This window comes from Tachysurus fulvidraco, chromosome 22 (assembly GCF_022655615.1).
Source record: "Tachysurus fulvidraco isolate hzauxx_2018 chromosome 22, HZAU_PFXX_2.0, whole genome shotgun sequence".
Lineage (NCBI taxonomy): Eukaryota > Metazoa > Chordata > Actinopteri > Siluriformes > Bagridae > Tachysurus > Tachysurus fulvidraco.
In genome coordinates, this window is record NC_062539.1 from 9,923,512 (window position 1) to 9,941,047 (window position 17,536).

Genomic DNA, 17,536 nt, shown 5'->3' on the forward strand with positions numbered 1-17,536 from the left:
ATTAAGTTAATTTTCATGGCAAAGAAGGACTATGCAATTCATCTGATCACTCTTCATAACATTCTGGAGTATATGCAAATTTCTATTATAAAAACTTAAGCAGCAACTTTTCCAATTTTCAATATTTATGTAATTCTCAAAACTTTTGGCCACGACTGTACAGTTGTAAAATGCCTTTATCCTCCATTACCATGGGAAACTCTGAAGAACTATCAATACAAAAGAAAAGGATGTGTTGACCTGCACAGGTTAGAGAATACATAAGCAGTTATAATACCAAGCATAGACATAAAATATATATGTACTGAAGACATTTAAAGCCATTAGATTCCATAATCAGGGTCTATGGACATGCACACCATCAGCATGTTTTTGATGTCAACACAGAACTGCATACAGACGTCAGCCAGGAGGTTTATTATTGGCCATAAATAGCACTTCTGAAAAAAACACCACAAACTCAGTTTTGCTCTTTAAAATTCTGTGGTCTGAATTCAACAGGGATTTCAATGCATAAACTTAAGAATATGAAAGGAGCTCAAAACAGAGGCGTGCACATAGTGCATCAAACTTACAGGAACAGACTTTGTGCTATCTTCTTCTACAGTGCACAAAATATTTTGTGCTGCTTGTGTGCTGTAACTTAAAACCATTTTTTGTAGTGAAATTTGCACTACTTAAAACCAAAGTTAGACCAGAAAAGGTTTAATAAATTTATACAAAGTGCCTGTACGCTTAAGTGCATTATTGATTTTATATAGTAATGTTTTGTTCTTTTTCATGAAGGATGCCAATAATATATATGGAAGACACTGTATATCAAAATACTAAAGACTTGCTAAAGGCATGAAACATATTAATTTCAGAAATTCATTCTCTTGCATAGATTTCACACTAAGTGAAATTAGCCCTACATTCCTCCAATGTTTGTACCCATGTTGAACTATGGAATGGCCTTGAGTGTTTTATTACCCGGTATCAGATTATCAGTTAAAACTTCAGCAACATTGGTTTGTTAAAGGTTGTTGCCTCAGCGTATGAAACCTTCCATACAGTTCCCTCACTGAGCTCTGTGTGCATTGTCTCAAACTGAAATCCATTTGTGTTTTCTAGGTTAACTGGTCCATTGAGTCATATGTTGAAGTTTCTTGATCCACTCTGGAACACAGCGGACGGGTTGGGAGACAACTTTGTCCTCACCAGCTGCTCCTGTCAGACAGAAATGAAAGGTTTACTAGAAATGAGAAGTCAGTTTACTATTAAAACAATGTAATAATTGATGCAAAATAATTGATAAATAAATAATTCAGGCTTTAAATACAAATAACACTAATCCTTCACAGAAGACTGAATTCTAATATAGCTAATATATACTTTTAGTCATATAGAGTAAAGGAGGTTGTGACTAGGTTTTGAAATTTAGTGGAACATTGTGAGCTCAATTTTCAAGACAATCAGATATCCATTGTAGTTCTCTCGAGCAAACCCCCAAACCTTGCAGTTACTTGTAATGTTTTTTTGAATAAAGGTCTACCAAATAAATGAATAACATTCAAGAGCACATCCATGATCGATGACACCCACATTTCTTATTCAATATGTATTGCTGATAAAAAGAGTAAAAAAGAAATATCTTGATTGATATTTCAACACTTTTTGCCTTAAAAAGTGTTCTGACAGTTCAGGTTCAGAGATGAATGAAATGCAGAATGTTAATGTAATAAGATATGAAAGACAAGCTGAAGAGGAAAGATACGACAAAATTGAGGACACTGGTGAGTGGAAGAAAATTTAACATGGGGAAGAAGGATTTTTTTAAAGATTAGATCTGCTCTTTATACTAGCTACTAGTCTTTTTAGTGGGAACCCCTGTTAAAACCTTAGCCCTTGTCCTTGTGAACAGGTCTGTGAACACTACTGGTTAGATTTTAGTATGAAGGCTACTTAACCTTTGTCACTGAAGGCTGCTTTAAGCAGTATGGCTCATCATAATTGCCTGAACATTATATCTAAGGGAGCTAATTCAGCTCTTTACATCCATTTGGCTGTGTGGGTGTATATTGAGGCCATTGCTCAGCAAGTGAAAAAGTGCTTGGTGATGACTTTCACACTCAAACCACTGGGCATGCCTATAATTGAGCATTAAAACAAGAGTGATTGCAAAGTACTATGCCACACTTTATGCTATCTATACATCATGGTGACTGTGTCTACCACTCAGTGGGTTAAAGTGATTGGCTTTTAGGCATCCGATTCATTATCTTGAATGGTCTCATAATGAGTGCCCTCAAACAGCAATGCACCTGATCCAGTCAATGAGCTGCACATCGCTTGCAGAAGAGCTTACACCAAAGGCAAACAACACCAAGAGGACCCAAATATTGCAAAGACACAGTGCTGGTAAACTTATGATGCGATGGACTACACTCAGTTCCAGCTGGTTAATGTGGCTAATTCAATCTCTCTCAATCTGACTACTTCAGAATACTAATCCCAGGAGGACCCATTTCATTGGGAAATCCTTTATCTACAGCAAACTAGGGGCTCTGCCTTTCTTACTGAGATGAGTATATGTCTGTGTGGTTTTTGGTGTACAAGAGAGCTATGAATGCACCATCAACAATCCAATCATCCACAACCAGAGCCAATACTTCACAGTGTCTTGGCTGAATCAGACTGGCAAACAGTAATGCCTGCCACACATTTAAGTTAAAAGTGTTTATTGTATCATAAACTGCAATATCCTGTGCATCATCGTGGGAGACAGCCGCTTGCTTACTCGTCAAAAACATCTGCAGCACTCGAGAGCAGCCAACGGCTATAACTTTAGAATTGTTATGACTGTAGTAGTTGCTGGCCAAAAAAGAAAAAAATGCACTCAGAAGAGATGACTAGTGTATACTGTACTTCAGTGTGCACTCTGATGGGGATTGTTCTGCATGGACAGCCAGTGACTCGTGGGATTGCCATAGATGGGGTTCTTCTGTTGCTTCAGCGATCATTTGAAGACTTTGGCAGGGAGAAATTAGTGTTGAGTCTGTGTTGAACTCTGAAATTGTGCTGACCTTTTGATTGCTCAGGAGCTCTTGGTTGCTTAATTCCACTTAAATACAAAGAAATTACATTCTTTATATATTCATTATTTACTGTCCAGTGTCACCCAAATGAGGATGGGTTCCCTTCCGAGCCTGGTTCCTCTCAAGGTTTGTTCTTAATATGATCTCAGGGAGTTTTTCCTTGCTACCAATCACCCCTGGCTTCTTTATAAGGGAAAATCATTAGAGATATATAGTAACTTACTTTTAAACTTTAAAATTTAAAAATTTTATTCTGTTTCTATACTTCTATAAAGCCTCCATAAAGTTTGGGGTCATTGTCATCCGTTTCAGGGGCATTTCCTCTTCAGCCTAGGGCAACATAATCTCTTCAAGTACTCTGATGTATTCTGATGCTTAACTCCAGTCTTAAAGCACAGGACAAACACACAGTTTCCATTCACTCACAATGCCACAGAATTATTGCATATCACTGTCACTGGAAAGCATTTTGGCAAAGAGACAATATATACAGCCAACATTACCAAGCCAAACCAGAGAAATATAAGCTAAATCTTGGCTATTTTAATTAATTTGTTACAAAAACTAATGATCACAAACATAGATTTGTGACTTAATATCGAGAACAAGGTTACCTTATGATGGTCACTATATTGTGTGACCCAGTTGGCCTCAGTCACAGAACTATAATAACATTTCGTTATAATTCCCAGAGTACCAGAGCTCATGAACTTTCCATTTACAACTCATATATAAATGGGGCATGTGAACTAATAAGTGTGAATCTGAGACTATGCAAACATGCCAGTTTTGCTGGGGATTTTCTCAGAGGACCAAATGCATATTTTCAAGTTGTTTGGTCTGCTGTGCCATATTGACCTGTTTATCTAGGAATGCTGGTCCAGTCTAATGGGTTACAGGCACAAAGATTTTTTTTGTAACATTAAGCAGATGGATCCATGGTCAGTTCAGCCAGAATGGGGCTATTAACATTTTGGTTGAAATGGCATAGTGTGCCTGATGCATTGCAGTGTTATCTACTGTAGTGAAAAGGTTTATTCCACATCAACTGCAATGTAAACGAGCATCTTTTGGAGCTATGCCAACAACCAGCTGCATTTGCAAACACTAGAATTACTGTCATTTAAAATCAGAACCCATAGTAAAATAGACTTTAAAGAGCCAGTAAATTATATTTATCATCAAACACAGACTGTTCCTCATGCTCATATGTAGATCTTCTTCAGACTGTTCCAGCATACTGCACATAACATCTAGATATGTTAAAGAACTAATAACATGGCACCTTGTTTGCTCCCACACAAGTAGTCAAAAAACTAGAACATGTGACTCACTTTGAAAATTAACTGCATGAAAGAAATTGATGTTGATTACACTGTGTGGATAATTTGGGATATCAATTAACTGTCATTGTCCCACACTGTGGTATTCACCTAGGGCCTTACAAATTGATCCAGGATGCCCTTGGTAATTGTTAAACTAATGCAGCAGGGTATATCGTCTCTCAATATTGGCCTATGTAGCATTATTTATAATACTGTATATTTAATACTAAATATTTTTACAAGCACTAGATGTTAGGTGTGAGTGCAGTGATTCTTCCTGAGTATTCACAGGATCCAACAAACTTAACTAATGTTAAGGTCAGAATAACTTTGAAATACACCCAAAAGTTGATTAGACAATATATATGCAGTTCCCTCTAAATGTATTGGAACATCATAAAAGTTTTTGTTTTAGATCAGAAGATGACATCAGATGAATTTAAGTTTTAATTTTCTGATATATAATGTGTTAAACAACTTAAAATATTTAAACTTTCATTTGAACGCACCCATTTTTCATGTGATTCAAAATTATTGAAAGCTGTGACTGACAGGTGAAGTGTTTCTTTTTGCCCAGGTATACCCTGTACAACTGCACAGTCTGCTGTGTGTTATTCCTTACATTAGCAATTAATTTAGTAGTTCTCCTATGTATTAATATATGAATATTATTAGTATTATTATTATTATAAGTCCAATAACATAATAAATAAGGGAAATAATCCTAAATGTAGCTATACATTCTTCTTGAATTAGTGTCTGTTCATTATAATCTTCTCTCCCAATATTACTGTGATGTTCTTTAATCTCTTGCCCAGATGGGACATGGTTCAGGCATCTGTAGTGTCTCGGTCAGCTGGTGAACACATCACACATGTGAGCAGATGGCACAGAGAGGGGACAGGCTTATGTAGGTTTTAGAATCTTTGCAAAAAAAATAAAAATATCATCTGCCATGCAAGCTGCTGTATGAATACCACGAATAATGAAAAATGATTTGAGTAAAAAGAAATCAACCTTTCTGTCAAAGATGCTCATGAACGCAAAAAAGATGCCAACACAGCTTCTGAAAATAGTGTTAGCAAGCAGAAGCATTTTCACTCTGCTTGTCACCTATTTCAAAGATTTTTTTGCCAAACATGAAAAGAAGAAGTATCCTTTTTTTATTTGTTCCATATATATTACAGCGAAATGATTTTCTTAGCATATCCCAACTTGTTAGGAAGTTGGTGTCTGAGCGCAGGGTCAGCCATGGTACAGTGACCCAAGAGCAGAGAGGTTTATGGGCCTTGCTCACAGGCCCCTGGTTTGAGCTCTGACCTACCGAACAACATAAGTCCCTTCTTTCCCCCAAATTCCCTAAGATTCACTAATTGAATAAAATCTTTTAGAATCTGAATAAAGTCTTTTCAACTGGTCATTAGGGCTATGTGAAATATTGGCCAAATCTAATACACTGCTATGAGGTTGCACAATAATACAGAAGAATTACATAGACATTCATATTTTCTGGAAAACTGGTGAAAATAATATTTGTTAAAACATTAATGGCCTAAAATGAATGAATGTTCATTTCTCAAAGCAGACAGCTGAAGATTTCCTGTAGTGTTACATGACATTTACCACCATTTTCAAAAGATATCAAAGCTGTAATCAGGCAGTGTTGAAGCATACGTTTTACATATTAAGAAGATTAATGGGGGTATTCACACCGGCAGATTTGTATGAAACAGATTGAATAAATTAGTAATGTGAAAGCTGTCATGTGGATCAGGAAGCGCACCATTGTACCGACCCCGATACAATTATGATTGCTACATTTGTTCAGAAAATAAAATGACCTGTTTGTATGTGTGATGCCGAATGTTGTGGGACATACAGTAGAAGCATTTGTGATGACGTAAAATGAACACAAATGCACAAGGGTCAATAGAATCTAGTGAGTCCACATTGGGAATAATTGTACTCAGATTTAGGCCAATGACTAAAAACCACCAATATATTTTAAATGATTAGCTTTGTGTTGTACAAAGTCAATCAAGAGCTATACAAATAAAAGGAACTGAATTGAACTGATCTTATGCCTATTATAACTCATCACACTGATAGCTTGCCTTAAATACCTTACATTGTTTCAGTTTAAAAGCTTATAAAACAGCAACATTTTGAGCTGTTCACATATCATGTATTGTGGATGTCACATTATTAGAGTAGGAGTGCAGAACACTGTGCACCACATAACTCTACAACTTGAGAGTCTCTACTATTGTCTGTATGTAAAGCAAATTTTAGTTGAGCTTTTATTTCCAACATCTGAGCCATTCTGAAAATCACCTCACAATAGTGATAGAAAATACAGTTTAGCTTGTAACCCTACTATACAGCAACCAGCCAGTAATCTTTAACAGCAGCCTAATATTCATTGCACAACATAGATACTAGGGAATTAAAAGAGTTAGGATGTGGATTGTAATCTTTCCTTTAACCACACAATTATAGGAGCAATCTTCAGCTGAATAATTTATGAGTTTGTGCCCACTGAAGCCTCTGATTCCTGATCTTATCTGACAACCAGTCTTCTGCTGTTAGAGCACATTCTCCTTAACAATCTACATGTGCTTTCCGACATGTTTTTCAGCTCATTGGTTATAGAGTTATTGTAGCCTTCCTGTCATCTCTAGCCTGTCTAACAATTCTCCTCTGACCTCTTCTACCAAGATTTGTGGCCCATACTGTAGCTGCTCATGGGATCTTTTAAGTTTGTTGTTGTTTTTATCTGTGTCTCTGAAAAGTCTATAGACTACTTTTCATATTTTGGAAATCCCAGGAAATCAGCAGTTTCTGAAATACCACGAATCACCTAACATTATTATTCAAGATATAATCACAGATTATTTTATCAAAATGGATATGAAAATTACTTATGAATTGCTCACAGGCGCATTTACACAACTGTTGTGATATTTCTGAAAGTGAATGGTTTTCCAGTCATGGTACATATGTATTGTGGAAACTAATGATGCATTAGCTAAAACATATGTGCAAGTTACATTACTTCCTAAACAAGTGCAGACCCAAGTACTAGTTGAGTTCATTCATGGAATTTGCGGCACAGTTCCAGTGCACCCGAAATCACACCACAATAGTCTTGGGTCCTGTACTGAACGAGCTGGTCTCAGCTTCCTTCCAAACAAACACAATAGTATAGCAATGCATGATCAGAATTGTGTTAAATCGCGTGTTAGTTTAGTTAAAGGCACACATAAATCGAAGGTTAATGTTTCTGATAGGTCTTTGTTGATAAAGAATTCTTAGTGTGGTGGCAATTCAAAAACAGACCATTGAAACAGCAATCTCTCAATAAAGAGAGACAGTAACAGCTTAAAAGAAAGCCACAATAAGCTTGCAGAGCTGCTGACTATCTTGATGGATGATCACTGAATAGAACCCTGGAACATAAACATGCTCACTCTGACCAATGAGAGAACAGTTTACTCACATGTAACCTGCATAAACGCATTTTGGTAAATTTTTGTTAACTGGGTAATAGAGAACCGACCTAAGAAGACGATGGTACTTTGTAAGTTAATGCAACATTATGTCAAAAGTTCTGCAATTAAGTAGGAACAGACAGTTATAAATTATTTATTTTTCTTCAGATGACTGCTTGCTTACAAGTTGGCTGTGCAACACAATGGAGTCAGCACTCTTTAAAGGTATAGACAGAAGTCAAACCTATTCTTTTGCTGTTTAGTCATCATTTTGCCATTTATAGCTCTTTGCCTTTTATGTAGTTCTGTGGCTGTCACTAAATGTATATATGTTTAATCATTTACAGTTCATTGGCATAAAAAACAAATGAGAAAAATAAAAGTCAGCATTTCCAAAATATATGCAGATCTACTAAAAATTCCCTAAAATAAATTATTTAACAGTATTTACACAGATCATTTGCTTTGTCTTAACACAGGCCTCAGCTTATGAAATGTATAATGAGCCGAGTAAGTTTGAAAGTGCAGGGAAAACATTAGGGCAGGTTATTCATTCTCAAATCTAGGACAGTCACAGCACAGCATGATAATGAAGTGCTGCCACACAAGTGAGCCAACTCAGGAAATAAGATAATTAGATGGGGAACTTAATTAGAAAGAACAAATGTGTGTTAAATTAGGCATAAAATCAACAATATGGAAACACACTTGACACCACACTCCGACTCACCTCTGGTCTGGAACTGACCTCAGCCCTGCCTGCCATCTCTGGGATGTTGGGCTGCGAGTGTGCGCTCATGTCCATCACACTGATGTCTGAGTGCCTGTGTGTGTCAGCACTGAAGGCAGCCTGGTAGCTGGTCTCAGGAGGAGGCACACTGTTCGCTGTAGCCAGAAATGTAGGCCTTTTCTGAACAGGCTTGGATGACTGCACCCCTGCCCAGGGCCTGTATTCCTCTCTGAATCCAGATAGAAATGAAATATTATGGATTAGAATACGTTCCCAAACTTCTTGGGTAAATGACCCCAACTGGACAATTGTCCATGATGACAAACACTGTTCTATTTATAATTTAGGACTTCATTCATATTTATAACTTGTTCATTCACACAATATTTTGTGTTTGATTTCCTCTGAGTCAGAGTAACTCTATATTTTGAAGGAACTACTGCAGGAAAAACTAAAATGACTAAAAATGAATGTACTCTTTAAATTGTGTTTTGTTTGTTCATAGTTGATATTCAAAATATTAACTGATGAATTTGTATTTGTATATTGTGAGTTTCTTTCATGACACAATTTGTAAATCAAACAACCCCACATGTCAGACCCCTGAAGGAGAAGCTGGTATGGGCAGGTCGTGGCAGGTTGTGTGTCTGGCGCCTCTTTCCGTGGAGGACATTGAAGATATCTACCTATTCGGAACCATGATAACAGGAGTTCTGCTGATTGAATTAGGCATTGCCCTGGGTTATCGAGAGAATCAGAAAATGGCAACAGCTGTTCAAAATCTCCCAAGGCTGCCCGTTATGATTGATGCAGTAGGCAGAGCGGTCAGCACTGAGGCTGGGACTAATAACCGCAATATGGATAACATCACGGTGAAGCTCATTGCTTTGGATATTGCTTTGGTTAACATCACGGAGAAGCTCATGGCTTTGGAAAGAAAAATGGATCGATATGGAGACCAGAATTGACTAAGAGAGTAGTCGTGTAAATTGGAATGCATCTACTCGCCCCAAGACCAAACAATTCCAAACTTATCTGCTTTAGGCTCCCCTCAACCAGCACTGGCCTCGGCCAAGGCCGCTGCTGGAACAACAACTCCCCCTGGCAGAGCACTGCAGTGAGACTCTCTTGCGTTCCTTCCCCCACTTCCACAGACACCCTCTGATTGTTGACTCTGAGACCTAATCAAGGTTGTGTCCATGGAAATTTGCTGTGTATCGCTATGACAATCTTGCGGACTGAGGCACCAAGATTTGATGCCGGGAGCGACAACTCTCCAGGCCTACACTTTTACATACACACACACACACACACACACACACACACACACATATGCAAACACCCCCCCCCCCCATCCCACGTGTCGCCGCTTCGTACCGCCAGTCTGACAAGCGGGTCTGTGACCAGCGCCAAAGATAAAGGCTGCAGGACCTGATGGCTGCTTGCCTGTGTTGGATTACATCCACTCCCCTCGCCTGTTGCAAGTCATGTGTTTATGGCGTACTGTTTATGTGCTTATGTTGCTGAGGTGTTTTTCCTGTTCCCACACTGTACTCCCCACCGGAGCATAGTCTGGGGGTTGTTTTTTCTCCTCCCTTCCCTCGTGTTATGCTGTATTTCTTTTCAATTCCCTGTCTTCCTGTTCGGTTCCCCCCTTGTCATATTGTACGTATTGTATGTATGGGCAGGTTGATGGCTAATTTCACTGGTACCTGTGACCAGTGACAATAAAGGCTACTACTACTACTACTACATAGAGACCACTGTTGCAAGTCACATGTCTGTTCTCTGTTTTTTTCAGTTTCTTTGCAGTGCCAGGTAGATTGAGTCCCCTTTGAGATCCATTTCTTAAGCACAGAACAGCAACAGCATTATTTCCTAGTTTAGTGCACAGGCACATAATGTACCCTGGGCCACACATGATCTCGATCTTGACATCCACAATGGGGGTGGGAAGAGGATCACAGTGTTTGAAGAAGAGACAATGGGCAGATTGCTTGCTATAACAGACACGAGAAACTGCTTGCAAAGATTTTGGGAACAACTAAGATGGTAGCTGTTCACATAGTAGCATATATGACACCGGCTGTAAGCACTCAGCAGATAGGTGGAAGTGCCTTTGACCAATATTGTTCTACGGCAAGCACTTAGAAAAGAATATCCATCCTGAATGGATCTAAGAGCTCTCAAGGGAGAACAGATGGGAGAAACCGAAATCCCACATGCAAATGTTCAAATACAGTTACAATTATGGAAACAATACAGAAAGTGATCCTGAAGAAGATCCTGTTATGACCATATTATTCAGAGAAGGAATAAAGGATGATATGCCAGTTCCAATGATGGATAAGCTAGAAGATGTTGTAGGTCTAAACTAAAAAAAACACAAATACCATGATTCCCTTGGCATTTAAAGGGCAACCATATGACAGTAAATCTGACTCATTAGTTTTACATGCCTTTGACCTGATTTGAAATCATGCAGGAGTTGATCATATGGATATTGCTTAAGGTATAATTTGGGTATACAGGCTACATACCAGATCCTAGCCTGTACAAAGTCTGAACAGAGCAGCCAAGAGGAATCCCAGATGAGCACCAGAAATGAATTAACTATACGGATGCAGCACTGCCTGTTTTGGGAGAACCGCTAATGCCCCTTTTCCACCTGAAAGAACTGAGTGCTGATTCAGAGTTAGTGCTGGTTCAAAGTTTGCCTTTCTCTGGGTTAGAGAGCCAACACTGAGCCAAGTGTTACGTCACTGTATACAACGTTATACAGCAACATTAGCACAGTAGCGGCAAACATAAACACATCTACAATGGTGGATGTTGCTTTACTGTTAATGCTCAAGGCTTTGCAAAACTACATTGGCAACCAAACCAGCAACGTTTTGGTGCTACGTAAGAACCACTATTCCTCGTTCAGAGCCGGTGCTATGGGTGTTGAAAAAGAAAGAACTGATTTTAAATTAGGCTCTGGCTCTGAACCAGGACACAAACTGCCTTGGTGGAAAAGGGGTAGACGTTCATCTAGTAAAATGACATGGCAAAACAAGCAGGTACTAAATTGGTTCATGGCATTAAAGGGGGTATATTATGCACTTTAACGATGAATGTTGTAATAAAATCCCAAACAATACTGCACCTGGAAAAACTTTTACCAGAGGCAGGGAAAACCAGAAACATTGTGTGTCCCTGTGTACTGCGTCAGCTATGACAATTAAAGCTTCTTGAGTCTTGACTTGATGTGAAAATGTGTGTAAAGCTGGGAGTAATGTTAACTGCTGTGGAACAAGCATTATGCGGAGTTGTGGCTCCTTGTTGATGTCCTTTCATGTACAGGCCTCTGTTAAACAGATGGCTCTTGGATCTGGTACAATTACAAACACTGCTCTATATAAGAACAATGAACTGAAGGAAGAGATTTATGAACTAAAGCATGATCCTTTGATCTTGTACTCTGGACTGGATTTCTGAGTATTCAAAGAATCTGGATTCCAGTACCTCAAAGAAAGAAGAAAATGTGTTGAGCCATACACTGGATGTACAGTGTTGTGAAAAAAAGTGTTTGCCCTCTTACTGATTTTTTCTTTTTTTTGCATTTTTGTCACACTAATGTCTCAGATCATCAAACAAATTTAAATATTAGTCAAAGATAACACAAGTAAACACAACATGCAGTTTTTAAATGTTTTTTATTATTAAGGGAAAACAAAATATAAACCTACATGGCCCTGTGTGAAAAAGTGCTTGCCCCTAAACCTAATAACTGGTTGGGCCACCCTTAGCTGAAAGAACTGCAATCAAGCATACAAGTTACTTTTATGCCAGATTTAATGGGACACATACCTTCCAAAAAGTTCTACTTTTGTCTCGTCAGTCCACATAGTATTTTCCCAAAAGTCTTGTGGATCATCAAAATGTTGTCTGGCAAATCTGAGACAAGCCTTTATTTTCTTTTTGGAACTCTGCCATGCAGGCCAGTTTTGTTCAGTCTCTGTCTTATGGTGGAGTCATGAACACTGACCTTAACTGAGGCAAGTGAGGCCTGCAGTTCTTTGATGTTGTTGTAGGGTCTTTTGTGACATCTTGGATGAGTCAACGCCACGCTCTTGGGGTAATTTTAGTCGGCCAACCACTCCTGGGAAGGTTCACTACTGTTCCATGTTTTCACCATTTGTGGATAATGGCTCTCACTGTGGCTCACTGGAGTCCCAAAGCTTTAGTAATGGCTTTATAACCTTTTCAAGACTGATAGATCTCAATTACTTCCTTTCTCATTTGTTCCTGAATTTCTTTGGATCCTGGCATGCTGTGTAGCTTTTGAGGATCTTATTAGAGGCCTCACAAGAGCTACTGTATATTGATGCTTACAGGGGGCCAACACTTTTTCACACCACTGAAAGTGCTAGCCTAACCTCTCCTCAATGTTTTCTCTCTACCATTAATAAAGTATTTGGGTTGAAGAGCCAACACCAAGGTGAATTATTGCTAAAGAATGAATACTTCAGGATGATAATACTTTTGTTTGCTTGTAATGCTGATAGAAAATCTTACTTGTTTGATTTTATAGAAATATTTGATTTGTTGTTGTAATAAGAATGATTCTGTAATTGAATATGATATAATTGTAGGTGACTACACAAATTTGACTGAATAATGTGTACTCTAAATAACTGTAACAACTATTCAAGCACTGAAACTAATACATGCAAAGTTTGTAACACAATATTTAATTTCTGAAAGGTTGGATGCTCTCGAGGTAGGTAGAACTTGATGTAGGTAGTCCCAGAGAAGGGAAATATATAGATAAATATAAATATATCCTGATGAGAATACTGAACCAAATATTTAACATGGTTAACATATACAGATATATACATAATTTTGGCTTGAGTACAATAATTATGATTTAGCAAGGCCTCACAAGAGCTACTGTATATTGATGCTTACAATCATGAATGTCAAGTCAACATTTAAATAATTTATAATGAAACCTTGTAAAACACAAAGAATGAAAATCAGCAATTTTCAGTGTGAGAATGAATAGATTTACTTTATTCTCAAGAAAATCAACATTGATGTTAGTCTGATTATTTCAATCAGAATTTATACAGTAAGTGTGGGTATGGATAGCTATGCTGATGAGAATTTTTTAATGACAGGGCTCTTATCGTGTTTGTGAATAAGATAAGAAAATAGGAAATAATTGTGGCACGTATAAAAAGAGGTTGTATAAAAGGCTGGTTCAAAATTCTATTGATTCAGATTATCTGCAGAAGTCTCATCTTTGTTGTTTCTCAATAGTTTGGCTTTTGGCAGACTAAGCCCCTTGTCATCAGAGGTATTGATTTTTATTCAGTAAGATTTTCCACAACACTAGCTATCTAGATGTGTCTAATGGTCTCAGGGAGAGCATCTACATTAAGCAGTTTGACAATTATGCAGTATTAGTGTGCATTATACAGTTTAAAAAGCAGTCTTTAATTCACTCTATGTGCACTCAGAATGCTGAGACAAACAATGGGGCCTCCTTGGATCAGATTGTTTGTTCAGCACATCCCACAGATGCTCGATTGGATTGAGATAAGGGTTTTTTTAGGCCAAGTCAACACCTTAAACTCCTTGTTGTGCTCCTTAAACCATTCCTAACCATTTTGCTTTGTGGCAAGGTGCATTATCCTGCTGAAAAAGGCCACAGCCAACAGGGAATACAGTTTCCATGAAAGAGTGTAAATGGTCTGCAACAATGCTTAGGTAGGTGGTATGTGTCAAAGTCACATCCATATGGATAACTGGGCCCCAGGTTTAACAGGAGAACATTGCACGAAGCATCACACTGCCTCTGCCAGCTTGCTTTCTTTCCATAGTGCATCCTGGTGCAATGTATTCCCGATGAAAACGTCATTCCAGACCAGACCACATTCTTCAATTGCTCCGTTATCCAGTTCTGATGCTCATATGCTTATTGTTAGCGCTTTCGTCTGTGGACAGGGGACAGCATGGGCACCCTGACCGGTCTGCAGCTATGCAGCCCTATATGCAAAAAAAACCTGTGTATTCTGACACCTTTCCATCAGAACCAGCATTAACTTCTTTTGCAATTTGAGCTACAGCAGCTCGTCTGTTGGATCGGACCACACGGGCCAGCCTTTGCTTCCCATATGGATCAGTGAGCCTTGGTCACCCAAGAACCTGTTGCCGATTCACCACTGTTCCTTCCTTTGACCACTTTTGATAGATACTGACCATTTGATAACTTTTGATAGATACTGACCACTGCAGACCAGGAACACCACACAAGAGCTGCACTTTTGGAATTGCTCTGACACAGTTGTCTAGCCTTCAAAGTTTGGCCCTTGTCAAACTCTCACAAATCCTTACACTTGCATATTTTTTCTGTTTATAACACATCAGCACTGAGGACAAAATGTTTACATGATGCCAAATATATCCCACCCACTAACAGGTGCCATGATGAAGAGATCAGTGTTATTCACTTCACCTGTCAGTGGCCACAGTGTTATGCCTGATCGGTGTATAATCAGTACAAAAATCCCTGTGATCGCTGCTAGACATTCAAACCATGAAGACATGCATTTCCACACGTACAGGAATATTTGCATAATTTTCTGGGGATAAGTTGCTGTCTCTGAAAGCAGACTGTAACATCAGAACATCATAATTTCACAATTGCAGCAAAAAATGAAAGGATAAATAATTAGTCTTCATTACATGAAGGAGGAAGAAGCAATGTTGAGTGTTACAGTGAGTAACAACTGTGAGAAATGGGCCACATCAGCACTTACATGAACTAATGTGCAGCTTAATCGTGCTTTTAAGGCCTGCGTTTTGAATCATTACTGTATGTGCTGATTAGATTTGGCGTTTTCTATTAGTGCACACTATCGAGATGGCTCACTATATTAGTGTGTGATCGGATCTTATCTCCTCGCATGGGCTATGAGAAAATGGGGGGGGGGGGGGGGGGAACAGCACAATTTAGGAGCCAGGAGATCAGCCTAGTGTATCACAGCCTCATTATAAGTCATTATTAAGGTTTCGGTGCCTCTTTTTCATCCCTCGCTTGGGGCACAGTTAACAAAGTGCATTACATAATACACTGCATTACATTTGGCTATTCGATATTAAACCACTGCAATGCAACAGCCCTTATCCAGGCGTTTCTTGATTTTACTTATACACTGATTTTACGCATGTTTCCATTTGCTTACTATTTCTCTGAGAAATTATTTCTGACATTACTCATCACTCATCACAGACAGCGTCCTCACACTGCATCTGTAGCCGATTTGATCCAGTACAGTAAGTGGTGTGGAAACACTCCTTCCTCTAGTTTGTTACCTGTAAGAGCTTGTATTGGACGCTTCGCTCTCAACGTGTTTCTCTCTGGCTGTGCGCGCTTCTTTTCCTGCCAGCAGCTGGTTCTGCTTTCCAGGACTGCTTTTAATAATCCATGGAAAATTGTCTTTTTTTGGAATGGGCCACGGTTTATAGTCCTGTTTGTACTGGGTCACGCTGGGGAACGGCGCGTCCTCGGGCGGTTTGTAACTCGCCTCCGCGCGCTTGCGATGCACTCGGTTGACTCCGCCGTCCTGAGTCGCGGAAACGTGTCTGTGCTCCGGAGTGGCGTGACAATGCGTCTGCGTTCGCTCGGTGGGAACGTGTCCGGTGACCGATCGGATCTCCTGATCTGCGATATCAGAGTAGTTTTGGATGGTCAGTGGGACGGACAGGTCCGATTTGTCAAACTGGTTCCAGAACTGCGCCAGACAGCAGACCCGGCTAATGCACGGCCACGCCATAATGATCTGAGAAATGGAACTAAAATAAAGAAAACTAAAATAAAATGAATCAACTAAAAGATAAAAAAAAAATGCAGAATTTGCTCTGTCACATTCAGAACGGGTGAATCCTAGTGCTGCTTATGAAGCGAACAGGGCTGAGAGCAAAAATGCACGCTCATGACGCTTTACACTCTCATTTCACGTGTTCACTGATCTCTCATGGACGTAGAAAAATCCATAACAAATCTGACAACGAGCCACGAAAAGCAAAGGACTCCTGCTGTGTTACAGAAATGACTTCTAATGACTGCAGAATAATGAATTCAATTCCATCCATCCTCTAATCATAAATGAAAACAGTTCTTAGTGTCCATAGATTTGGGACTCTTTTATGATTCATTCATAAAGTGTCAATAATTAACAGCAAAGTAAAGTGTACAGTGTAACGCAATATCTAATCAGAATGCAAACACTGGTCAAAGTGACCAAGTTCATTAATATAGTGACAATACAGGATACAGGGTGAAACCAGGGGTGCAGCCATACATGTATCCTCCACATCTAGGGATAGCTTCAAGTTGTCACCTCACTAATGTACAGAAATAAAGATCTGGGAGCTATTACTGTAGATACTAGAAGCAGCTACATTAGTGATTACGGTGATCGATTGTTTATGCTTATATTGATGCAAAATTTATAAAAAAAAAAAAAATAAAATAAAAAAAAACAACAAACTATTAACCAAAGTATACAGATAGCTTTATAGATCTGAGTTCAAAACATTTGAACTCAGTGCCTCGGGGGTTTCCTCCGGGTACTCCTGTTTCCTCCCTCAGTCCAAAGACATGCATGGTAGGTTAATTGGCATCTCTGGAAAAATTGTCCGTAGTGTGTGTGTGCGCGCGCCCTGCGATGGGTTGGCACTCCGTCCAGGGTGTATCCTGCCTTGATGCCCGATGACGCCTGAGTCCCCGTGACCCGAGGTAGTTCGGATAAAAGCGGTAGAAAATGAGTGAGTGAGTGAGTGAGTTGTCTCAGAATGTCTCCATCTGCAGGTAAATGTTTACATTTGAGTACTGGCTGTGTGGAGCATGTGGTTACT

At 39.0% G+C, this 17,536-nt stretch overlaps 1 protein-coding gene across 1 annotated transcript; it reads right to left on the reverse strand.

The window, feature by feature from the left end:
• Window positions 1-50: 50 nt before the first annotated feature.
• Window positions 51-17,345, reverse strand: map6d1 (MAP6 domain containing 1). Its single transcript, XM_027143196.2, has 3 exons — window positions 15,992-17,345; window positions 8,624-8,852; window positions 51-1,209 (listed from the first exon to the last, which is right to left on the reverse strand). Exons 1-3 carry the CDS (start codon window positions 16,450-16,452, stop codon window positions 1,132-1,134), a joined length of 768 nt encoding a protein of 255 aa, XP_026998997.1. The 5' UTR covers window positions 16,453-17,345; the 3' UTR covers window positions 51-1,131.
• Between the last annotated feature and the right edge of the window lie 191 nt (window positions 17,346-17,536).

Bases quoted from the DNA above. Each gene is read 5' to 3' on its own strand.
- map6d1 (XM_027143196.2), bottom strand. From the start codon at position 16,452: ATGGCGTGGCCGTGCATTAGCCGGGTCTGCTGTCTGGCGCAGTTCTGG. The intron at 8,853-15,991 runs GTAACAAACTAG...ATCTGGATTCAG, and splicing joins TCCAATACAAGCTCTTACAG to AGAGGAATACAGGCCCTGGG. The intron at 1,210-8,623 runs GTGAGTCGGAGT...TCTGTCTGACAG, and splicing joins AGGTCAGTTCCAGACCAGAG to GAGCAGCTGGTGAGGACAAA.